General features: G+C 39.8%; 1 protein-coding gene across 18 annotated transcripts in view; it reads left to right on the top strand.

Annotated features, from left to right (window-relative positions):
- PTPRK (protein tyrosine phosphatase receptor type K) overlaps positions 1-26,085 on the top strand; it is a 482,195-nt gene that overhangs the window by 454,907 nt on the left and 1,203 nt on the right. For 7 of the 18 annotated variants that reach the window (XM_048491075.1, XM_048490937.1, XM_048490928.1 and 4 more), the window contains 13 exons: positions 3,170-3,246; positions 3,447-3,464; positions 6,510-6,546; positions 8,039-8,136; positions 10,176-10,292; positions 12,952-13,121; positions 13,589-13,724; positions 16,014-16,163; positions 16,677-16,850; positions 18,104-18,235; positions 19,567-19,692; positions 20,094-20,257; positions 22,635-22,770. In XM_048491075.1, coding sequence (XP_048347032.1) covers positions 3,170-3,246; positions 3,447-3,464; positions 6,510-6,546; positions 8,039-8,136; positions 10,176-10,292; positions 12,952-13,121; positions 13,589-13,724; positions 16,014-16,163; positions 16,677-16,850; positions 18,104-18,235; positions 19,567-19,692; positions 20,094-20,257; positions 22,635-22,770 — 1,535 coding nt within the window. The remainder of the gene's footprint in view (positions 1-3,169; positions 3,247-3,446; positions 3,465-6,509; positions 6,547-8,038; positions 8,137-10,175; positions 10,293-12,951; positions 13,122-13,588; positions 13,725-16,013; positions 16,164-16,676; positions 16,851-18,103; positions 18,236-19,566; positions 19,693-20,093; positions 20,258-22,634; positions 22,771-26,085) is intronic. The other 11 variants (XM_048490945.1, XM_048491068.1, XM_048490996.1 and 8 more) reach the window with 3 other exon arrangements.

A 26,085-nucleotide genomic window follows, 5' to 3' on the forward strand; every position in this document is an offset into this window, starting at 1 on the left:
CCCAGAGCCCTTTGGGGGTAGGGCGGGATACAAAACCCATTAATTAATTAACTAACTAACTAACTAACTAATTGATTAATTAATTAATTAATTAATACATAAAATAAATAAATAAATAAACAAAACTTGTAGTCCAGTAGTTTCTAAACTATAGTCTCCAATTATTTTTTTTAAAATTTACTTTCATTCTATCCTACTTTATGCCAGATTTTTAGTGGGCTAACAGGAATTTACATCAATGATTAGAATCTGAGAAGCCTGCCATTTGCACCAGTAAAGTTTTTAATAGTTGAGACCTGAGCACAATTAAATTTGATTGCAATTTTTAAACAATAATAGAAACTGCAATTATGGTGCCGTTGGGAAAACAGCCGACAACTCTGGAGTTAGCTGCCAATCATATGAATAGAATGCATGGAATAATAAGAGTAATAATAAGCCCAATCCAGAGAAGTAGTTGGACCAACCCATGGGTGCCAGCACAATGTGCAAATGTGCCAGTGGAGAGGCACCCACGGCACCCAAACCAGAAGCTGTCACCCGTGCCTAGGCCTTCCAGTGCAGAAAACTGCACTGGTGTGGCCAGGGGCATTCTGAGGTGGACCAAGAGGGTGGAGCTGACCTTAGTCAACTTCCACTGGCCACCCAGCCCCTGTGTGCCAGCAGAGCCAGCTTGGTGACATATCTCTGTTATCCCCTGTGGAGAATTCTCACCGCCAGTTTGTTTTGGGGAGGGCTTCCTGTGCTGTGACGAACCTCCTTGGAGAGGGCAGGATGGCACCAGAGTGGTACTGTCCGCACCCTCCCAGTCTAGATTGGACTGGTTTTGTAGCTTTTTTCATGAGCTAAGCATTTTTGTGGGCCACATTCCTAACTCTTCAAAGTCCAATGCTTACCTTTACTTTAAAAGTGATTGAGGCTCCAAAAGAGCACTTGACCTTTCATAGTTAAGTGGTGAAGGAATCATTCCAGTGAAAAAGGAGTGAATTGGAGTGAATTGCTGCATATAAAAGTGTAGTGTTGCCTGACAACTTCCACTTCACCTAATTGTGGCAATTAAAGGAAGAGTTTGTATATAGTGAGTTATTTAGACAAACAGCTCACCATGACAAAGCAGCATCTGTATGGTTCTATTTAAAGTTATCATTACGCAGCACTGGTTTGTGTGAACTCTTCCAAAGGATTGAAACCCGGAATGTGCTGGTTTAATGGAATATTTCTTTTACTAAGAGATGCTTATTCCTCTATCTGTGGGATGTTTATTCCTAATCTAGTACTGAAGTACTTTACTTTCGTTAATGTAGAATTGCTCCCTTAATAGATTAAAAATATTCCATTGCTTTATCTTTTGTACTTGGGGAAACCCATAAGGAATCACAGGTGAAGGAGGTAGAAGTGACTGTTGTGGGTTTTCCGGGCTGTGTGGCCATGGTCTGGTAGTTTGCTCTTAATGTTTTGCCTGCATCTGTGACTGACATCTTCAGAAGCATGTCACAGTAAGATGTGACTCCATGGCACAGTGTGACAGAAGAGAAGGAACACATTTTACCATGAAATGCCTCTGAAGATTCCAGTCATAGATGTGGGCAAAATGTTGAGAGCAAAAACTATGTGACCATAGCCGTACAGCTCAAAGCACACACAACAGCCAGTTGATTCCAGCTGTGAAATCCTTCAACAAGACAAAGGAGGTAGAAGTTGAAAAGCTTTGAAACTGCACATATACATAAATCTGTACCTTTGGGGGCACTTTTTAACATCCTCCCATCTGTAACTAGCACAGCAGGCCTTGTAGTGTATTAAAAGTATTTTTGTTTTGTTTTTATTTTTAATTGCCATAAAATTATATTTTTGAAGAGGAAGAATTTTGAAAGAGAGGAAAGGAGAAGAATTTTTGGAAGAAAGGAATAGAAAAGTGGATTTGAGAGACACAAAGGCGTTTTCCGCATGGACCATATATCCTGGGATAAAGATCCTGGTTCGGCCATGACTTCCACATGGCTTCCGGGTCTAACTCTGGCCTGCCCCGCAAGATTTTCCTTATCCCAGGGTTTCCAAAAAAGATAATTTTTAAAAAATTCTTTTAAAGAAAAGAAAAGATATGCCGCTCCCACTCCCATGCAAATGTTGCGGGAGACAGACTGGTTTATTTCTCCCACCTCGCTGCCTGCAGCCAATCATAACGTAGGAAAAATGGGACAGTTCACACATCCTGTCCCATGTGTTGGTGAGGAAATTGAAACTAAACCGGGGCCGTGCATAATCACCTGGAGTTCTTCCTCCTGACCTGAACACACTAAAGGGCTGCCGCACAGAGGGAGAAACTGAGATACAAACACCCCGGTATGTATGATCCTGGTTTTCCCCTGGAATATTATGTCCATCCGGAAAACACCAAAGGGAAGGGTTTAAAAGGATTTGAAGAATTCTGAAAAACAAACAATGTAGCTGCCTCTCACTGCTGTCTATTTAGCATGGCTCAGTTATCATGCCTGCTAACCCCAGCTTCTCTTCCTTCCTGAGCCTGGTCTGAGATGGCAGCAGGTCCAGTACTGTTTCTCCACATAGCTCATAAGTGGAAACAGGATTTTTTTTTTTTGCACCTAGCCCAAAGTTTCCACTTATCCTAGAGCTTTTGTGCAAGCAGAAGCACAAGAAAAGGGTCACAGTAGACTTGCACTAACTCAGGTTTATTTATTGCCTCCTGGTTTTCTGTTCATGCAAAATCTTGTTCAACTAATTTCTAAGTGCCATAATATATAGGGAGGAACATACTACATATTGCACTGGATCTTGTGCAAGTGGAATTGTGCTAAATCCATTTGTGTTTTTGTTTGCTTATCACAGATCCAAGCCCTTGTCTCTTAAGTGGCTCACTGTGACACTTGTGTCACCCACACACTCTGTAGAAACTGTGATGACTGACTGCTAGATTAGTTCCTCATAGGCCCTTTTCACGCATGCAGAATGCTGCACTTTCAATCCACTTTTGCTGCTGGATTTTACTGTGCAAAAATCAAACTTGCAAACAATTGTGAAAGTGGATTGAAAGTGCATTATTGTGCATGTGCGGAAGGGGCCATAGCCTAGCATTTCAATATATACCCTCCTATCCCATATTGCATATTATTTTAAATGCTGAATTTGACCTAAGCCATTGTGTTTACAGATGACCACTCCAGGGTGATACTGCAACCTGTTGAAGATGATCCTTCTTCAGACTACATTAACGCTAATTACATTGATGTAAGTAGCTTTATATAACCACGTTGCCTATCTTTCCAGCTTCTCTCTGTGAAATCGTTTTTTGCATGTAATGCCTACAAATTTGAACAACAGTTTTTTTTCAATTAAGAACAAAATGTACACTTTTCCTTGTTCTCCGTCCTAGTACTCACTGACATTGTTGTGCTTTCTTTCACATCTGACTTTGATTTGGGCTGTAGATTTGGCTGTACAGGGATGTAAGTACCACTATATGTGAATAACAGCATCCTGTTATGACTATTTAATATAGCGAACATTCTCCGTTGCATTTCTCTTCTAATTTTGATTATTAGATATATATGCATGCCTCATTTAATCTCATTTATATATTTTTAATGTTTCTTTGTGCTAATATTTTATGTTCGTAACTGTTTTTTAAAGATAGCTTGGTCCTTTAGTGTAGTCATAAAAACCATTAGCTAAACCAGCTAAATTTGTCTTTTTGAGAAAAATTCCATTTTGCTTGACTATTACTTTTGATTGCTTTGGTTAGTAGCTTTTATTTTGCATTCCATTTTCATGTGAGAAGCTGGATAGTATGATGTATAGTGTTGTTCTTGAAAGAAACATCAGAATGTCCTGCTGATGAGCTAGAAGGGCTACGGGGTAATTTTAGCACCTTCGTTATTTTTAAAAGGTGTAAGCCCATGTGAACTTGCTAAATAGGCTGAACAGTTTACTTTCATATTTATTGCTGAAATATCTATCTATCATTATATTGTATATACACTATCTATCAAACATTATATTGTATATACACAAACATATATACACAAACATATATAGAGAGATACATCATTCATGTTTCCTGATTTCCACCTTTGATTTAATAGAATATTGTCAGAAGTAATTGAAGGAAGCATGTGAATAAAAGTAATCAGCTGAAAATAATTTTACTGAAACTATGATAAAAGAGGTGGGAGTTTGGTTTAAAATAAATTAAGCCTATAAAGGTGATGTGATTTGATAGAATACTTTATAGTCAAAGGACATCATTTTTAATGACTGATTTTAATGTGCAACTTTTAGCTGTGAAAGTACACTGGTCAGTGCCTTTATGCCTAAGCTTGTATAGTAATTTTTTTCAGGAAGATCTAGTTTATGAAGTTTCTATTACATATGCATAATGATGCCCCTCAGCATACAAGATAGATTCACTGACCATTTTAACAAGATGATTTCATACAAAGTTCCTTGAAATCTGAACTAAGTTGCAAGTGATAAATCACTTAGATAAGATTTTTAGTATTATTATCAACAAGGCCACAAATTAATTTTGCTGTTTCTCAGTAATAGGTTACTGTGACATTCATGTTGGGTGTTCATTTTTATAGTAATTATTTTCTTAGTCAATTTATGAGGTAAAATCTGACATGTAAGAGAAGGAAACCAATAAACCCCTGCTTCTTCCAGACACCCTGTAAGAACTGAGCTAACCTGTAACTGTGAACATTATTGAATCAGAGCAGTTTACCAGAGCTTTAGTCTTTCTTATGGAGGTGATATATCAAATTTGTGCACAAAAGGAAATACAAACTAGTACAACCCAATTATGTTCTGTTTTATATTCCTGTAACATATTGCAATCAAGTTAATTCAACCCAGAGAATTCCCTATTATTATATACGGGTATGCAAGTTGGACAGTGAAGAAAGGAAGAAGGTAGATTCCTTTGAAATGTACAGTTGGAAGAGGCTGCTATGGATACCATGGACTGCCAAAAAAAAATCAGTGGGTTCTAGATCAAATCAAATCAAGCCTGAACTCTTCCTAGAAGCTAAAATGACTAACCTGAAGCCACTGTACTTTGGTCATATTATGAGAAGACAAGAGTCACTGGAAAAGCCAATAATACTAGGAAAAGTTGAAAGCAACAGGAAAAAGGAAGACTCAATATGAGATGGATTGACTCTACAGTTGGCAAGACTTGAGCAAGGCTGTTAATAATATGACATTTTGGAGGACATTAATTCATAGGATTGCCTTGCGTCAGAAACAGCTTCATAGCATTTAACACAAGCAACATTTGCGAGCAAAAAATTAGGCTATTTTTAATTAAATAATTTCACATGGGAACTAGTTAGTTGCTGTAGTCTGTATTCAATTAAAATCAAGTTATTAGTGTTCACTTAAAACAGAAGAGTTATTAGTGTTCACTTAAAACAGTAGAGTTGTATTTCAAAACGGTATTGCAGGGAAATTTTGATAGCACACATATATACGTGTGCGTGTATATACATATCTTTACCCTAAGTGCTATGTAGATATATGTGTGTGTGTGTGTGTGTGTACACACACACACACACACACACACACACACACACACACACACACACCATTTGTTCTCTGGAATCTATTTTGTGCAATTGCATAGCTTCTAGATTTTGAATCTACACACATGTACACATTGTCCAGCTCTAACATTCAGCTATTCTGCTTATTATTTATGACTCTAATATTTATTATGCATTCATAGTGAAAATTTTTGCTAAAGAAGTCCGGTTGTTTCGTAATTTATTAATTGAGCTAGCAAATGTGGCAATTTGAATTATGATAACTGAAGGCTAAATTGTAGTTTCACTGAACCAGCTCCTTTCATAATGTATTGTTAAATATATGTTAAGTTACTTGTGGATTTCACATACATATTAGTAAGAATTGATCTTTTGCTGTTCCTTAAAGTACCCATTACATCAGGTGATACAGAATTTTTGGCCCAGACCTAAAAATATTTTCTGGAACAAAGTCTATTGAAATCAAAGAGACTGAATTCCAAGTAGAAGATAGCTGAATACGTCTTACTAATTAGGCTTTACAACTACCACTAGCATATTTTTAATGGGCTTCTACTGACAAGTTTTGTTACATATGTTTTCATTTCTACTATTTAATCAAATTGATGGTCCTTTGTAGAAATCAGTTTATTTTTGGTTGTTGTGGGTTTTCCGGGCTGTGAGGCCGTGGTCTGGTAGATCTTGTTCCTAACGTTTCACCTGCATCTGTGGCTGGCATCTTCAGAGGTGTATCACAGAGAGAAGTCTGTTATACACTGTGTTCCTCTCTGTGATACTCTTCTCTCTGTGATACACCTCTGAAGATGCCAGCCACAGATGCAGGCGAAACGTTAGGAACAAGAGCTACCAGACCACAGCCACAAAGCCCGGAAGACCCACAACAACCAGTTGAATCCAGCTGTGAAAGCCTTCGACAATACAGTTTATTTTTGTTTTCTTTTATTTCAGGGATACCAGAGACCAAGTCACTATATTGCAACCCAAGGTAAGAATTTGCCAGAACCTAGTATAGTTTGGTGAATAAACCATCCCATAGCAGTTGTTCTCTCTATTAATGTACAAAATATAATAAAGAAGCACAATATTGTGCATAATTATAAATTGAACTCCAAGGCTTAGACGGGTATAACTCTATTTAGGATGATACAGCAGTGTTTAATGATTGCTGCTGTTTTCCCATTTTTGCTACAGCTTTTTTTTAATAGGATATCCAGTGCCTGATCCAAATTGTCCCTTAATAGATACTCCAATCAAGCCATCCCTTACATCTAACCTGCCTGCAAGCATTTCCCTATTTGAGGACAAGTGTATGTATCAAGAAATAATACATGCAGTACATCGCTCCTGCAGTGTGGCTCCTTTGAGATGTCTGCATGTTACAAGTATTGGCCTGATGCCACTGAAGTGTATGGGGACTTCAAAGTTACTTGTGTGGAAGTGTTAAGAACATAAGAACATAAGAACAAGCCAGCTGGATCAGACCAAAGTCCATCTAGTCCAGCTCTCTGCTACTCGCAGTGGCCCACCAGGTGCCTTTGGGAGCTCACATGCAGGATGTGAAAGCAATGGCCTTCTGCGGCTGTTGCTCCCAATCACCTGGTCTGCTAAGGTATTTGCAATCTCAGATCAAGGAGGATCAAGATGGGTAGCCATAAATCGACTTCTCCTCCATAAATCTGTCCAAGCCCCTGCAATAAACACAGGCAGTCCTGTGTTTAGCCTAGGACAAAGTGTTGTTTTAATTTTTTTTATAAAAGGAAAAAAATATGACTTGAATCTTATTGAATGTTTTTGCTGTCAGAAGGAGTTTCTACCACCAGAACAGATTTCCTTCCTGTTGCAGCTGAAAATGTGTCCTAAAATGCTGCTGGTATCAGCAAGAGATTATCCTGATGATACCACCCAGGTTTAGCAAAGTTTGGTTCAAGTGGTCCAAAGTTATGGTCCCTCAAAATGTAGCCCCATCTACTATTATCTCCCATTGGAAACAATGGGGGATGGGGCACCCCCTTTGGGGGTCCTTAACTTTGGACCCCCTGAACCAAACTTTACCAAACTTGGTTGGTATCATCAGGAGTGTCATCTGATGATACCCTGAAATTTTGGTGCCAGTAGCCTAAAAACTGTGCCCCCTGGCAGCCGACAAAATAAAAACCCTAAAATATTTTTTAAAATACACCTCACTCGTGTATAAGTTGAGGGGGGCTTTTTCAGCACAAAAAATGTGCTGAAAAACTCAACTTATACATGAGTATATACGGTACTAATGATTTAGCCAGACAGTTTTGGTTCATAGGTACTGACTGGTTTTAGTACTGATATGTTGAAGAGTCTGATACCTTCTTTAATGTTTTTACACCTTAATCTGATTTCAGGGAGACGAACGTCCTTGTTATTTAAGAAAGAACTGAAAGATACTTTGAATATTAGCAGATCTGTAGTACTTTACATTTATTTCAGAATGTTATTTGTTTCAGGCCCAGTCCATGAAACAGTATATGATTTCTGGAGAATGATATGGCAGGAACAATCAGCTTGTGTTGTCATGGTTACAAATTTAGTTGAGGTGGGACGGGTAAGTGAAACTATAGCAAATATTAAAATCTTCGAAAAGGTTATGTCATTTCTTTTGCTGATAAGTATTAAAAATCTTATGAAATAAAGGGAGCAGAATTCTCTGAAACATAAACGGGCTGTTTAGGTGATCTTTTCCTTTCATGTAGTGACAGTGAGATTGTGGAACAACTGCCAGTTTTTAGATGGAAATGTGAATGGAGCCCATTTGCTTAAATTCCATTATTAATAATCCCAAATTATTTTATCAGTTTCTGGATTGTATGTGGGATAACAGATACACAATTCAGGTCCGTACAAACTGGATTTTATGCACATTGGTTAGATGTGTATTTTGTTGGTACATGAATGCTTGGAGGGCTCAGAAGTGAGATGTATAAACCACTGTGTTTATCACTGTACAGTGGGGAAATAATACAAATCATCCCAACATGCAACAGCTATCATAGAGCATTTAACGCATACCGAGGAAGGCAATTTTTTTGTAATGAAGCCAGTTCAGTTCAGTTCAGTGTATGACATGATTTTCTCATTTACTAATCCCTTTGTGATTATATCATTGTACTCATCCTTTTCCCGAAGGTCCCAGAAAGCTTGTTCTCTTTTTGCTTGTTGTCAGTTACAGATAAATACTTGGAATGTGCTGATGGTTTCCCCCCTTTTAATTCTGAAGTTTAAGATGATTAGATAATCTGAAATATGGTGCAAGTCACTATTGGCCCATTCTAAAACTAAGGACATAGGAAAACAAATATATAATATCACTGAGAATAATATTCAATTACATATGTCATATGAGCCTTCGGGGAGGGCGGTATACAAATGCAATAAATAAATAAATAAATAAATAAATAAATTATATATATACTAGCGGGCCCGGCCACGTGTTGCTGTGGCAATTGTCCTTCTCATCACAGTCCATAACCCACACAGATGTCCATCCAGGTCCAATGATCCCCAGCATAGCCTTTTGGGGTGGTCAAATAGAATCCCTCTTTCCCTTTTCAATGCACATCGTTATATGGTGCTGTCTTGTTTTTTTAGTATAAGATAACCCTTCCCATTCCATAACGGAACTGTCCAGAGTGTAAATCCCGCTGTCCATGAGGCTGGTTGACACGCACAGTCCTGGCTTGGGTAAGGCAGAACTGGGGCAAGCAGGCTATCCCAGTCAGGCAGCAGAGGCAGGGTGGTGAGGCGCTCAGATCGAGGCCAGCTCCCTGGGTTCGTAAAGGGCCACGTGCAAAAGAAGCGGAGCCAGTAGTGTTGGTTTGCCCCCACCCCGTGGATTGTCTTAGAAGAAAAAGGCAAACTCCAGCTCGCTTTTAGTAAAAGAGAGCTGTGGCGAATATGGGTGAGGAAGTGGGTAAGTGGTGGTTGGATGTGAGGGAGGGCAGAGTGAGGTGTGTGAGGATGAGCTGGATGTGTATGAGAGTATGTGTGTTGTGTGGTAGCAGCGGGTGAGGCACAGAGAGTGAAAGTTACCTGCGTGTGTGTGTAGGGGGGAACCCCACCTGACGTCTCACACGGCAAAGTGTGTATGTGTTCCACTCGTCCCACACGTTCCACACTTCCACTCGTATTACCTACCAGTATTCCCTATTTACTGTTTTCACTGCTCATCTCTGGCCATCTGCATGAACATTCTAAGGGCATACCAACCCCTCAGGCCACAGACACGCTGTACGAACATTCTAAGGGTGACAGTTAAACACAACCACTTTCATGGTCTGGTGTGCCAGGAAAAAGACGTTTTACCTGGCTCAGGTATGGACTTTCGGCGATTTGAAGTTCCGATTACCTGCCCGAAACAGGGAGGAACGTCCTGTGAAAATTTGGGGGCGATCCGTCCAGCAGCTTCTGAGGGAGACCATCAGGGACAAACACACGTTTAGATTTTTATATATATAGATACAATCTTCACTTGCTGTTTCATTTGTGAATTAACAACTGGATCATTGAATGTCTAGACAGAATTATTAATATGTTGGACTTTTCTACACTCTTTCATGCCTTTGTATTCCTTGGATGTTACTATAGGTCAAGTGTTACAAGTATTGGCCTGATGACACTGAAGTGTATGGGGACTTCAAAGTTACTTGTGTGGAAGTGGAACCACTTGCAGAGTATGTAGTCAGGACATTCACCCTTGAAAGAGTACGTATTTTTAGAAGTACCTAGTATATATTCCATATTTGTGACACCGCTTCTTCCATCTGCGTATGCTGAACATCTAATAAAGTTGTTATCCACATTAACATTAACAGTATGTCAGAATGCAAAACAGCATGTTGCACCCAGATTTTTTTTATTTCTTGTTGATCAACATGGGATTTCTCCCTGGTTGTCTCAATCCCCCCTTATGAAATAGGTCAAATTCTAGATTTTATCTTCTGCACAGGGCTTGTCTCAATTTTGGTTGCAATAAGACTGATGCCATGGTCGGATCATTTCCTCAGTGTGGGGTGGTGAGCAATTTTGTACTTGCCTGTTGAGACTGGTAGGCCCAGTTGGGATTCAGAATGATTTGTGGGATTTCTCTGGTTCTGCTAGCAGTTTCCTTGATGAACTAGTTACAGAGTGGTATAATTCTCTCTGATTGACCATTGATGGTCTTGCTTCCTGGTGCCTTTTGCAGATTTGGTATACCAAGAAATTGAGGAGTCTGAAGAGGGCCCTCAGATGAGTAAAGCTGGAGATGTACTCGTGATGAAGGGGCAGGAGCATTTCATAGAACCCAGTTGAAGACCTATGAGGTGGCGGTGAAAGCAGCGAAGCGCTTTTACTTCTCTACCTCCATAGTGTCTGCTAGTTTATGTGAAGTTTAGGATAGTTCAACAGTGGCCCCCACCTAATTATTAGGATGCCTCAACAGTGAAGCTCACCTATATATATTTTAATTAATACATGCATACACAAAATTTGCTCAGCTGGTTGATAGGATGGGGGCAAGATCCAATCAAGTGCTTTTCCATGGCAGGTTTTTCCAGTTCCTTGGCAGTTGTCTTTCTCTTCTCCCTCCCCCCTCCCCCCCATCTTCCACACCATGAGCCACCAGGGCTTTAAAAATATTTAATTGCCAATTTAATATTCATATATAAATTATAACAATATATGTAACAAGTTTTTTTACATTCCCAGATTTTTTAGTGAGTCTCTAGCCCCTTTCATTGTAGATACGTACCTTTCTATCAGTTCAAAGAACTCCAGTTCTGCCCCAAAGTTGGGTACAAACCCAGCAACCAACCCTGTAAGGTAGGTTCAGTTAGCTCTCAGTAGTATGGTCTCAAACCGTCTGTTGAATTTGTACTGAAACCACAAAAAAGTACAAGAATACTAGTGATAAGTAGAGTGCAAGTATCTAGACAGAATGTGTTTTAAACAGCAAGAAACCAAAGAACATAGCTCGTCTCAGAACATGAGACTGTGTAACATACATACCGACAACATTGGCAAGGCTATTTCTCAATAGTTACTCTTCAGTTCCTCTGGAGCTCCTTTGGCTAGCTTCATCCAGCATGCGACCTAGCCTTCCAGACCTGGAGCAATCCTGATCCTCTTTTCAAGAGGAATCCTACTAACTCTGGATCCTGTTGTAAGCCCTCACAGAGCACAGCATGGGGTGAAACCTTGGACCAATCGTGTCACTTGCCCAATCTAGGTGAAGTTGTTGGTGGCATTACCTTCCAAATGCCCCCTCTCCCATGACTAGGAAGAAGTTAGAATGTCTTCTCCAGCCAGATGGGTCACCTCCTCCCTCTACCAGAATGACACACTGATTTATCTTATATGACCAAGTGCCAACCCAAAAAGGGAGTAAGTGGCCAACTCTCATATTCTTCTCACCTGCTGGCAATTGAGAGTATAGTTATGAAAAGCCATCTTCCCATTGCTGTATTAGCCTTTTGTTATTCAGAAGAAACAAGAAACCGCTTACTCTGAAAATAGTTCACAAAATCCTCCCAACCAACCACCAATACATACAATATCATACTAATGGGGGGGGGGGGGCAGTATAAAGACTCGTTGACAGAAGAGGCTTTTTGACAGGTACACATATTGATATAACACTATAATTATTTAATACTTAGTTGGTCATTAAAAAGAATTGCTGCCATAGCAAAGAGACAAAATGGCCACTTTGGGGACAAATGGCTATGTGAGTGAGGCTTTGCTGGGATCTTTCTCAAAAGTTCAGAGCAAACCAGGTTTGGGAAAGATCAGCAGAAAGCCAAGGAAATCCTTAGAGGTGCACAAATGTGCCTCATGGCTGTGCAGAAGCAGGGAAAAAATCTACTTCCCCAAAGCATCAAATCTAGGACAAATAGCCCATATGAAAAGGGCCTTATGTAGCCCATAACTCCTGGGGCTGATTTCCTTAGAAGTTAATTCACACTACCCTCTGTTCCTACATGTGAGTATATATTTCACATTATGGGGTTCATAGAAAAACTGCTTTCCTCTATTATAATTGTATAATATATGCCTTGGTCGTGTAAAAGCTCAGTTTTCAGTATATGATGAGAAAATAGGATCCTATTCAGTGTTATATTTGGGTTATGAAAGAAGCCAGTATTCAGTGACATTTTGAATTTAAAGCCAAACATAAATTCAGCTGTAGCACTCCTATTTTAAGACATAAGTGTCATATTTTTGGCTTAGAGCTTCAACAAGACAAAGCAAGAATATATTGATTCTGGCAATTGCTATGATTGCTTCAGAATTAAATGTTTAACTTTAATATTTTTGTCCATAACTTATCAAATTATGAAAACCATTATGTTGGTATCTCCCCCCCCCCCCCTTATTTTGACAGCGAGCATACAATGAAATCCGTGAAGTTAAACAATTCCACTTTACTGGATGGCCAGATCATGGAGTACCATACAACGCAACAGGCCTTCTTTCATTTATACGCCGCGTGAAACTCTCCAACCCTCCTAGTGCTGGGCCGATTGTTGTGCATTGCAGGTGTGTAGAGAAGAGGTAGATGCATTTTCTATAACTTCTCAATGTGGGCATGGCCTGTAGTCTCTTGTGGTGTAATTGTAATGTGACTGTGCTTTTTTTTATTTGTTGATCAGTATCTTGAATTAGTTTTTGATCATCAGACAGTAATAGTGCATCTTTTCTGGGTGTGCTATTCAAAAGACATGACTCAAGTATTTCACTTTTATGTGTTCTGATGTGCTTCAATCATGTTAAGGATTAAGGCTGGTTCAGGTGTGTTTCTGCATATGTAGCTTAGTAGAAATAGGATCTGACCTAATGAATCCCTGGTTATTAGTGTGCATTATGCTAATATTTGTCTCTTAATTAATTCTAAATTACACTTCTATTTATTATATATGCAGTGCATAGCTTTACTTTAAAGAACAAGGAGAGTTAGTGGCTTAAGGTGCAGAATTGTATTGAAAAGAAGACTCTGTAAATCATTTTCTAATTCCTTTAAGTGCTGGAGCTGGACGAACTGGCTGTTACATTGTAATTGACATCATGCTTGACATGGCAGAAAGAGAAGGTGTTGTGGACATCTACAATTGTGTCAAAGCACTGCGTTCACGCCGTATCAATATGGTACAGACAGAGGTATTAATTCTTCATTATCTGCATTTAATTGTCAGCAATTCAGGGTTCTACTTGAGGCATTTAGCCAGAGCACTTCAAACCACAGATTCTTGCTTCATGGTGAGAATCCATTGAGGTGAAAAAAAAATGAGCTGTTAACACAAGTGCGGAAGAGCTATTGCCTTCATGTCTTGAATGCAACTTTCAAAAGAAAATTGATCTGGCTATTGCTGAAAAGTAGATATTGGACTAGTTGGCCCAATACTCTGTTCTTCAGTTCCAGATATGGACTTCGAAGGCTCCTGTCCTATCCATTATGTAAATAAGAATCCTAAATCACACAAAGGCATTTGGTCTCTAGATTCAAACTGTCAACATAATCTTGGGGACTTTTCACAAAATGTGATTCTTAGGCACTGGCAAAGGATGTACAATGTATTGTCAAAGGCTTTCATGGCCGGATTCAATTGGTTCTGGTGGGTTTTCCAGGCTGTGTGGCCGTGGTCTGGTGGATCTTGTTCAAGGAACAAAATCCACCAGACCACGGCCATACAGCCTGAAAAACCCACCAGAACCAAAAGGATGTACATTTTTTACTCAGCTCAGTTGTTTCAAAGAAGTTTGTAAACAAAATACAGCTTCTGAACAAGGCACTAAAATACCTTTCTGTCACTATCTCATTTAATAAGAATTTTCCAAAAATGTTCTAATATGTTATATACCACCTCCACACACAAAACTCTCATATATCCTGCTTAGTAAGCTAATCTCTTCACAGATGTTATCCATTTCTGTTTCGGATGTCTTTAAATGCTAATATTGGAAACTGTATAAAAAACTAATATTGCAAATTTGGAATATTGTAGGTGACATATTAGACTGGGAGTGGCAACGTATCTTAATGTATCAATTTACTAACCTAGAAGTCAGGTATATAGTAAATATATCGGTTTGACTGTGCCATGCTATTAGTGGCTGTTAAAGAACAGAATAAACTGGGAAGGACTCATTTGCTTTTTGTAGGTAAAACAGGAACAGGCCCCCTATGCAGGCATCTCATTTACAACTTGATGGGTGCCAGTGCCATCTGGTAAATATAGCATCTAAAAGTACACTTTGTTTCACCTGACTTTCCCATCCCATGTGCTCTGTATTAGCTCTTAACATCTGCTTTTAAACAGGTCACAGATTATTTGACTGGCAGTGACTTTATAAAGCAGCCATTATTTTGCAGGTGCAATATAATAATGGTCATAAGAGGCTATCTAGGCAACAGGCCAACTGACGAGTTCAAAATTTATGGCTGAAAAAGCAACCTCAGCAGTCAGTTGAGCTAGAAGCTGCTTCACATTTAACAGCAAAATAAACTGTTCACTGTAGCAGCGTAAACATTTCCATCAGCACTATTCTAGAGCAAATGATGGTTATTTCACTTTGCAGAACAGTTTAACACAAAAGTCTAATAATCCAACTTCTGAGAATCTGGTTTATTTATTAAGAGCACAAGGTGCCATACATGGCCCCTCATCTCCCAGGTTATAGTCCCAACACAGTAGCTGAAATGAGCAGTAGTAATTCGAATTTAAAGCCAAGTGGGGACTTGAGGCCAATTTCCCCAGTCACTTATACAGTCACTCTGTACTGCAGTGTCATACTGTGAAAGCAACTTGCCTTGGTTGTCTACATCTACATTCCCAAGCACATTTGCTAGGTGTCAAATCCCATTGGACATGATGGGACTCAATTATGAATAATCTTGCATAGAAATTCACAGACCACTGTATATAGATATACAGCAAACAAAGATGCTTACATAGATTAAGAAACTCAAAATTATTTTTTGTCATTACATGTTCAGACTTTCTACTGTAATTAATCATGAGGAATAGAAATTTACTTCTACAGGGAGTATTCAGGGCCACTGTCCAAAGCATTTAGCTATTTTTTTTACTACTTTCTGATTTAATGAATAAAAGATATTGCAAATAAAGAAGCAAATTGCACTGAAAGATAAACATTGAAATGGAAACACCTCTTCCACCCCCAAATTAAATCTCCACTACAAGCAAATGATTACCTGTGCCATTATGCATCCTTAGTCTTTCTTAAATTAGCCATTCTCAGGAAATCACCCTGATTAAATGAATCTCAAGTAACTGAGTATGTTTAAGGCACTTAAACAGTATAAAAGTGGATTGAGTTAAGTTACCTTGAGTAGTAATTAAGTGGTAAGAATAGTTAGAAAAGAGGTCCCCCCCCTTTTTTTGCCAAAAAAAAAGCTAAAATATTCTTCTGGTTCCTCTCTGGCAGGAGCAGTATATCTTTATTCATGATGCCATTTTGGAAGCTTGCTTGTGTGGAGAAACTGCCATCCCTGTCTGTGAATTCAAAGCTGCATATTTTGATATGATTAGAATAGACTCTCAGACGAACTCTTCACATCTCAAAGATGAATTTCAGGTATTTTCAGCAGTTCTTTTATATTATACCAGTTTCACTGTATATAATTTCTTCCAAAGAGAACTGTTTTTATGTCAGATGCCTAACCTTTGGCCTCCTCCGTATGGTAAGCCTCATATCTCACCCAGTTCTTCCACACTGTATATTGCAAAGTCTTCTGTAAATGTGGACTACCATTATTTGATTGTAATTACCATTGTCTGCCTGAATGGTTGTGACCTTTGGTCAGTCAGGGGAGATCTTGCATGTTAAATAAAGAGCATGCATGGATTTTCCACAGTTTTTCCTGGGGTGGGGGTAGGGCATAGGTTAGTGTGGGATGCAGGCTGAGAACAAATTCAGTGTACACAGAATATCTGTTTTCACCTTTTATCAAGACTGAACTACAAAGGCAACCTAAGTTGGCGGGCGTCTTGCTTTTTAACACCTCTTCCATGCAAAGTGATTTGATACCCAAATCTGTCCAAGTCTAAGAGCCGCTTCCTCATAACAGAGATGTCCTCTGTCCTTTAGACTCTGAATTCTGTGACGCCTCGTCTGCAAGCTGAAGACTGCAGTATAGCATGCTTGCCAAGGAACCACGACAAGAACCGCTTTATGGATATGCTGCCACCTGACAGATGTCTGCCTTTCTTAATTACTATTGATGGCGAGAGCAGCAACTACATCAATGCTGCTCTTATGGATGTAAGAAACTATGTCCTGTGTTCAAGTAAAATGCCCCCCAAAAATGTGTCCTATGCAGGAGCACTTGCTGATTAAAGAAAATGCAAGTTGCTTCTCCTGTAGCATTCAATAAAATTATTGTTAAAGACAAACAATTTGATGATAAGTTAGTAAAATTGTTTACTGAGATTTTTTTGACATTGTTGAACCAGTGTGTCAAGATGTTTGCTGGAACTGAAAATTCATGACAGAGATGCTAGCAGCGGTTTTATGATTCATATGTTAATTTAAAGCCAGTTTTAGTTAGTTGATTTTCACTATTGAGGGCAGGAGAAATTTCCAGGAGAAATGGTTGATTAGTGAATAGAACAGTGAAGAAATAATGTTATGATAAAAAGAATATGGCACAGATGCTGCCAGCTATACTGGTGGAGAGGGGGCTGTATTTGTAACTCACAGTGGATGCACTATTAAGAGCTCTGGCAAATCAAATGTTTTGCTAGCAAAACCCGAAGTTTTCTAGCCATGGTGAGGAGCCATGCTCCTCAGGGAGCATCTTCTACACAGTGAAAACTATAGTATAAAAGGAATAGGTTCTGGATGATTCCATGTGCAGTACCTTGAGTAGGATGACAGCCAGTCAGTGGTATCCTGAGCATCATAGTTGATTCATGGGGTCATACAAGAAGAAATAGTCCTTTAGTTATGTGGTTGTGTAGGACTTCAATGGTCATAACAAACACCTGAACAGAACTCATAAACATACTGATAGCCAGTGTAGTAGTCGTAGGAAAGATGCTCCCACCAACTAGCCCATAGTAATAATTAGTTGCAATTTCTGGTTTGTCTGGGACAGGTGTTTTTTCATAAGGTCTTCTTGGTTATGCAGATTGGTCTAGTGCCTACATAAACATTGTTTGGATGTCAAATGGAGTCTGTTTTATGCCTTTAATCACATGTAGGGGCAAATGCTTTTGAGACATATATCGCTTTATGGGTGGTCATCACTTCTGGTTTTTATATTTGTTTTATGTACTTTGGCTTGAAAAGTCTTCTCCCTCCCTTTGCAACCCAAAATCCCATTTCTTGGGAACAGGGATCCCCAAGAACAGCATGAGGGACGTATTGGTGGTCTGCAGGAGGTGGGGGAAGCGCTGAATATTGCCCTCCATAACAGAAATTTTCTGATATGCCCAGCCCTTGTTTCTGAACTGCTTTGAGTGTTCTCAGAGAATACTTTTTTGTTTCCAATCATTTTTTTTAAAAAAATACAGAGCTACCGACAGCCTGCAGCGTTCATTGTCACACAGCACCCTCTGCCAAACACTGTGAAGGACTTCTGGAGATTAGTTTATGACTATGGCTGTACTTCACTTGTGATGTTAAATGAAGCTGATTTAACACAGGTCAGTTATGAATGTTTACAGGGATTTTGCATTAAAATCACAGTTTGACTAGAGAGACACAATGGTAAAATTGTTTCATACTACTTCAGAAGATGAAGGGCTTGGCTGGGTGCTGCATAGTGAAAAAAAGCCTACAGATCAAAGACTGCCTTGACAGGAAGACTGAAGGGTATGAACCCTTCTCGCTAACACAGTCTTTCTGTGTAGAAGGTTTTTTTGTGCGAAAAGTTCAGGTACATATAGTATGGAATAGTAATCTGGAAGCAGTTTCAACAGAAAAATGTGGAATCTGTTGTATTTACAGCAAGGTTGTCAGATCTGTGAAGCATACAGGTAGGTTGAGAATTCTCAAAAAAAGATAGAGAACAAAATGGCTTCTGTGAAGGATAGGCCAAATCACAAAATAGTTGCTAAAGTAGGCAGGTGGGATTAGTTCTTTGCTGAGCTTGGTTTCACTTTCCAAAGAGAGGATAGAGTTTTCTTCCTGTGGACAGTTCAGCCCTTTATTAGGTAGTAGTGAGCAATCTGAAGGGCCGTGCTTTTTCTGTTCTACTCAAGACCATTGGGACTTTATCCTTAAAACTGAAAAACAAACAGGCACCAGGAAATACATCAGAGATCACCAGAGCTCTCATGAGTATCACCTTGGGAACTGTTCTTTGAGATCCTTTGCGATGACTTTGAAACTTAGTGGTAGGATTGCCAACTAGGTTTAGAGATTCCAGAAGATTAGAGGGTGGGAGCCTAGGGGCGGCAGAGTTTGAGGAGGAGAAAGGACCTTAACAGGGCATAATTCCACTTTCTTCAGAGGACTTCTGTTGTCTGGAGGTCAGTTGTAATTTTAGGAGCTGTCGAAGCCCTACCTGGAAGTTGGCAACCTACTTGGAACCCATTCTGAAGCACATATAATGGCACTTGCTTTATAACAAGGTAGTGGGTCAAAATGGCTATTTTGCCAGTAATCCAATTGACTTAATCACTTATTCTAACCTCAAATATGACCTGGGTTAGAGTGCAATGAATTTATTAATTATAATATCAAACTTTTGTACCTAAAATTTTCCAGTGCTTTCAGCACTTTAGCAAAGGCATGAAATAACTTGACCAGCTTTGCTCTGACAAACATGAACCAGCACAATAATTTCCTATCCTGTAGCATTTTCGAGAATCAAAACAATCAAGCTATCATGATTTTGATTATTGCCTGACTTCAAATATGTAGTACAGTGTACCTGTTACATTAATTCATTATCATTAATGACAATAAATAGAACAATGTAATTTGTAATATCTGTTACAGTTTCAATGCACTTAAATGATATGTTTTTCAGGGCTGTCCCCAGTATTGGCCAGAAGAAGGAATGTTAAGATATGGTCCTATTCAAGTGGAATGCATGTCTTGTTCAATGGATTGTGATGTAATAAACAGAATTTTCAGGATATGCAATTTAACAAGGGTAAGGAATATATTTCTGACCAGCAGAAAAACCCTGCCACTGGCTTGTTAAAGAGGTATAATGTAAGTAATAGTAACCAAAACATGGTTTTCTGAAACTAAATATAGATATCATAACATGTTGGAATACTTTGAAATAGATCTGAAATGCAGTGTGCTCCAGGTCCCCCGTGATCTCCCAGTTTTGTGCATTTTGTTCAGGTGGGTTCCCTGGCACTCTAGAGCAGCTTTTTAAGGAACAAAGGAGATTTCTGGTTCCATTTGTGGAAGTTACATTATCTTTCCTTGTTAGTTTCTGACAAGGAATTTTTTTGTTTAGTTCATATATCCTTTTTTTTTTTTTAATATACGTGGTTTTCTGAAACGAGAAGAAACTAATAAGAACTTATTTATTTTCATCAGCCTCAAGAAGGTTATTTGATGGTACAGCAGTTCCAGTATCTGGGATGGGCATCTCACAGGGATGTGCCAAGTTCCAAACGGTCATTCTTGAAGTTAATTCTTCAGGTTGAAAAGTGGCAAGAGGAATGTGAAGAAGGGGAAGGTAGAACTATTATTCATTGCCTGTAAGTATGATTTAGCATTTTCTGTCTTATTCTTAATCTTCTTTGTACTGGGAGTTAGACTTCATCAAGATCAAATTCTAAGTACAGCTGAAGACCTAGATTCAAATGTTTTTCAGTGCGGCGGTAGTTTATCACTTTCCCCCTCTTTAAAAACCCTTTGCAAGTCCCAGTAGGAAGGGGGAATAGCTAGATCATCTTGCACCCCACATGCCATTGCTCTCTTGGGCAGCCGCACTGAAGAGCTGTGGTTATCTTTATCCATTACATCAGGGTGTGAATTGGTATGGAATCCGCAACGTGGGTCAGTGAATTGAACGTGAGGACCATTTTATATCCAGATCATGACCCACCAGCCAAGGCATCCCCAATACTACTGGGTATTTGGCCATGTTAACTACAATGAAGCTGCGTTTTTCCTAATGCGTACCGCAGCGCACCAAAACTTTTTCAGTCTTATGTGTGGCAGGGTGGGCCCCCATGACTTTACCATGCGTTTCAGACCCAATCCATCTGTTATATGCGTTTCAGACCCAATCCATCTGCTATATGTGGTTGTATCAAGCACTGTGAGCACCCAGGGTCTATAAGAGAGTGGACCAAAATACGGGTTCCAGCTGCTTGATTCATGAAGGTTAAGGGAAGTGCTAAGGGTCCCATGTCACCACTCACCCGGGATTTCGCACACTGGGGAGGGACCTGGCCGTGGGTGCCATCTAAGCAAGGTCATTGTGGTTTCCCGCCATCTCCTCACTAGAGTCACTGTCAGTCAGTTCCTCAAAGGTGAAATCACTACTAATCTGCTCCAGGTTCAGACCTGTGGCCCCCAAGGTTTTCTTGGGACCCAGCCTCTTGGGTGTAGCTTTTCGGATGGCCCCTCGGTTGGAGCTTCCCAGGGGAGGCTTCAGGTCTCGCTTCTTAGGGCAGTTGGCCATCAAATGTCCTGCCTTCCCACAGTGTTGGCACAATCCCAGACATCTGCAACAGGCATATTGTGACTCCTCTTGTTCTCGCCGCAGCCAGCTGCCTTTAACTCCAAAGGCCTACAGGCTATTGTGAAGTGACTCCCACCAAAACACCACCATTAGTGCTGGGAGCTGCCTCTCTGCCCAACAAGAATGAGACTCAGTCCATTACTTACTACATGCTATAAAGCAAAATTCCTGCAAGTAATGGCTGCCATCTGAAACTGAAACCAGACAAAGGTAGAGCTGATTAGCTAGCTGAAAGGGGGGGGGGGGCTGCCAGAGAACATCACCACTTCTCAGTGTTACCTTCACAACAGCTTCAAATGGTGCCCTGGGTGGAAAGCTGGCACCAAAAGCACCTGTTGTTGCCTGAAGACTTCCTTATATGGATATAAGAGGCGGGCAGAAAAAGAGAGGCATATAAAAGGGGCTGGTCCAAAGGAGTAGGGTAAACCCCAACAGAACCCTCCTGAAATAAACACATTAGCCCACTCATGCCATGCATGCACACACACACTACACCAATACTCCCTTCAACACCCTTGGGTATGTAATCAACCACAAGAAAGTTTAGAGGCAATCAATCCAGCAGGCACAGTTTCTCTCTACTCCTCAGCCTTGCCATCTCCACTCCTCAGCATATCCTGCATGAAAGGAGGGTGGGGGAGGGCCTCTAAACAGCAACATGCCAAACCTTTCCCATTGGCTGGAGACTCTCCAGCCCTAAGCAATGCTGTCTTGTGCCTCCTTTGAAAGAAGGTGCTGGGGCAAAATGAATCCACAGCACTAATACTTTGAAAGACCCATCTGCCTCATGAGACACTTATAACATTTTCTAGCTATTACTGTTCCACTTTTTAAAAATGAAATCTGTGTTTTTATAGTAAGGCTAACAACATCCTGTAGGACTGCTAACATCACATTGGAATGGAAACTTTTGTATACTGTTCAGTTGGAAAGTTGGAGTTTATTAGATTTTATCAGAATTTCAACTGTAGTTATATTTTTATGCATATGTTTAAATTACGTATTTAGTTATTAGCTTGGATTCTACCTTGAATTTTAGCAGGTGTAAAGGGGGTGATTTCTCTCAGTTCTCTCCTTGAGTGGGGAGACCTCTGATTTCCCCTGAAGGTATTCCTGGGGGGTTCCCCCATCCCCCAGGATCAGCATTTTGTGGGCATTTCAGGTGGCAATGGAGCAATCAGCAAACATTACCTCCTTTTTGTGTCCATAGAAATTCTAGGTGGGATCCAAGCCAATAAGTTTCATGTGATCAGTATGTTTCCTGTTCTAATACTTAACTTGGACCTCCTTTTCTTGAGGTCTGTCATGTTTCATGTTCTGTCATATGTTGTACATCAAATTAACAGGAGGGTTTTTTTGCAACATATTGTTTTCTGTATGCTTAGGAATGGTGGTGGACGAAGTGGAATGTTCTGTGCCATAGGCATTGTAGTGGAAATGCTTAAAAGACAGAATGTTGTTGACGTTTTCCATGCAGTAAAAACTTTAAGGAACAGTAAGCCAAACATGGTAGAAACACCGGTAAGTTCATGGATTTGGAATGCTGTTTTGAGTGGGCAACCAATGAAGTGTTAAAAATAATTACCTTATGAATAAAAGTAAACCATCTGGAAACGTTCTTCCATAATTGCAGCTAACATCAATTGTAAAAAGACCAATAAAATAATTGTTAAATTTTACTGTGGTGTTAATCTAAGTAACCCCTTACTTTCTCCCATCCCACAAATTTCTTAAGAAATACTATATCTTTCATGGTTAGCTTATGTAAATTTCAAACACCCATTGAAACAGTCTCTTCCTGTTTCCTACTGCATTTGCATGACAGATGCTATCAAGAGGTTACTTTTAGTGATCCATAGACATAATTAGTGGGAAAAGGAGATGTCTGAAAAATATTAAGAAGAAGAATTGATAGGGCACTCTAATTCTGTGTGGTAGAAATATAATGGGTTGACGAAGGAAAATATCCCAGTTTGGGGAAGTACTTCACGCAGGTCCCTCCCCCAAAGCAGGATTGGCCTGTTATAGTTCCCTCAACCTGGGTTTTTTTAAAAAATGCCAAAATCACAATGTGTTTTTTTAAACACCCAACCACTTTATTTTTCCTGCTCATTTTCCCACCTTACGTCATGTCAATTTCATTTCTGCTGAGCTGCCAACTGATGTGATAACCTATCATTTCCAAAACGCCCCCCAAGCACATTTTCTCCCTATGGCAGGGATCGTGAGTTCCATTTCACACAAGTATGTACAGCAATGGATTTGCAACCATTTCCTTTTATTTTTATTTTTTTTGGATACTCAAAGCACGGAGCTAGGCAGATGCACATCTTTGGTTGTGGATGGCACATATTGCTTTGCTCCCTTTTTGAATAGATGTTATTATTTTGTTTAATACGATATTAATGGGAGGGGTTGCATGCTTCGTGATTACATGTGTCATGGTTTCGATGCCCTAAACTTTTTTCCACACTGGAGAAATGGAAGGGGGAGGTCCTATTTGGGCTCCTGGAGTTGCTATAGATTCTCCACCAATCAGAAGCTTTTCCTTAGCAGAGGGCAGGAACAGGCCAAAGGGGGGCTGTGGTGATGGAATAACCAATCACAATGCAGGAAAAACAGGATGTTTGCACCTGTTCGTTTGCACTGTAAAAAACAAAAACAGTGTGAAGGGCCTGAAAGAAAATGGATCCCCCCCCCCCCCGACTTCAGTTCATTTCCTTCACGAAAAACGGGAAGCTGTGTGAAGGACAAAAACAAAATAATATAGACCCAGATTTAAAAATAATGATGCAATCCATTATTGTTATGCTGTGTGGAATCAAACTAATGAGAGCACAGAAGCAAAGAGCAGAGTGACTTCCTTCTAAGTGATTGTGCCTTTCCCAGAAGCTATGGGGATTGTACAATTCAAGTCTTTCTGACAGTGTTTTCTTCCTGATGTCTACTATGAAGACTTTGGAAGAGCAAAAAGATGATTTTGGGGTGTTAGTAGATGCGGAAAGATGGTAAGAGATGCAAATATAAACCTCTAGATATTACCTGAATTGGAAATAATCAAATAGGAATGTGTAAGTGGATTGTGACACAGGTGGATTCCCACAGCATAATGATAACGTTATTTTTGAATCCAGGTCTATTTTATTCCGTTTTTGTTCCTCGCATGGGTGCCTGTTTTCCATGAAGGAAACAATCCATTTTCTTTCTGCCCCTTCACACAAACCCTCTATTATTATTTTTACAATGCAAACATGCAGGCACAAACATCCCATTTTTCCTGTGTTCCAATTGGCTCTTCCAGCACCACATCCCCTTTCCACCCACTCCTGTCCTCTGCTAAAAAAAACGCTTCCGATTGGTGGAGAATCTACAGCAACTCTAGGAACCCACGCAGGACCCCCCTCCCATTTCTCCAGTGCGGAAAAAAGGATTAAGGGCATTTAGACCACACCACATGTAAACATGAAGCATGCAACACACCCCCTTCCAATGATGTGATATACAAAATAATAAAATCAGTCCAAAAAGAGAGCAAAGCAATATGTCCCATCCTCATCCAAAGGTGCGCATCTGCTTAGCTACATGCTCTGATCACCCAAAAATTGAAAAGGAATCCATTGCTGTACACATTTGTGTGAAATGGCACTCACAGTCACTGCCAAGGGGGAAAAAATTCTGAAATGGCAGACTATTACAACGGTCGGCAGCTCTGTAGAAACGAAACTGACATGATGTAAGGTGGGAGAATGGGCAACGAGACAGGAAAAATAAAGTGGTTGGTCTCTCGGTAGCAGGTTCAACCCAGGATTTAAAAAAAACATTGCGGCTGTGGCATTTTCTGAAAAACCCAGGTTCAGGGAACTGTAACAAGCCAATCCCGCTTTGGGGAAGAGACCCATGCGAAGTACTTCCCCAAACTGGGATATTTTCCTTCGTTGTTATATTTCTACCATGTAGAATTCATTCCAGAGAAGAATTGGGAAGGAGGACTGTAATGTTTGTCTTGTGTTACTGGTTATTGTTACGGCTGCTGAAACTTATACCCAGGTCTTTGGCATCTCCAGAGCTAATTAAAGCTACCTGTAAGTAACCTACAGTCTGTACCAATATTCACTTTGGAGATTTAGAACTTATATGGTATTATTAAGCAATTATTCTTTTACCTTAAAAATCCCTGGCAACTATAGGGGTTTCCAACATTAAGGGACCGTGTGGGAGAGGGGTATAGTTATCCCATTGCAATTTTAATCTGCAGTTGCTGAATGGAATTAGACACTTTCAGTGTCATGTATTATGTGGGTGTTGTGACTTGATCTCATACACAGCAGCTGTTCAGCTGTGTAAGGAAGGAAGCCAAGAAAACCAGTGAAGCATTGGTCACCTGCCCTACATTAAGCAAGATGATCAGATAACCAGACTGAACTGAACAGTGAAACCTTTGACAACATTTTCCCCACTTCCTCCTAAAAGTTAATGGCTTCTAGGCTATTATTATGAGGGAGAGGGGATTTTATCCTTTTTTCAGGGTAAAGAGAATTAGAGAAACAGTGTCTTATCACTCATCTTACAAAGGATCTGGTTATCTTTTCCTCTCAAACTGTAAGCCTTTTAGAATTTATATCTTTGCACAATCAAACTGCAAAGCTGTACATCCCTGTTTACCATCTCATTGAAATTCAGATTTCTCTCTCTTTGACAGTAAAGAGTTTTATCACAATTGCCAAAAGCTGGTTGTAAGTTCCATTCAGATTAGCACCTTACTATTAAGATGTTGGTGCTAAGTGCTGAATATCACTGTGTAAAATATATGTTGTCTTTTTCTAGAGCAGGGGTAGG

The sequence above is a fragment of the Sphaerodactylus townsendi genome, linkage group LG01 (assembly GCF_021028975.2).
Source record: "Sphaerodactylus townsendi isolate TG3544 linkage group LG01, MPM_Stown_v2.3, whole genome shotgun sequence".
Classification (NCBI taxonomy): domain Eukaryota; kingdom Metazoa; phylum Chordata; class Lepidosauria; order Squamata; family Sphaerodactylidae; genus Sphaerodactylus; species Sphaerodactylus townsendi.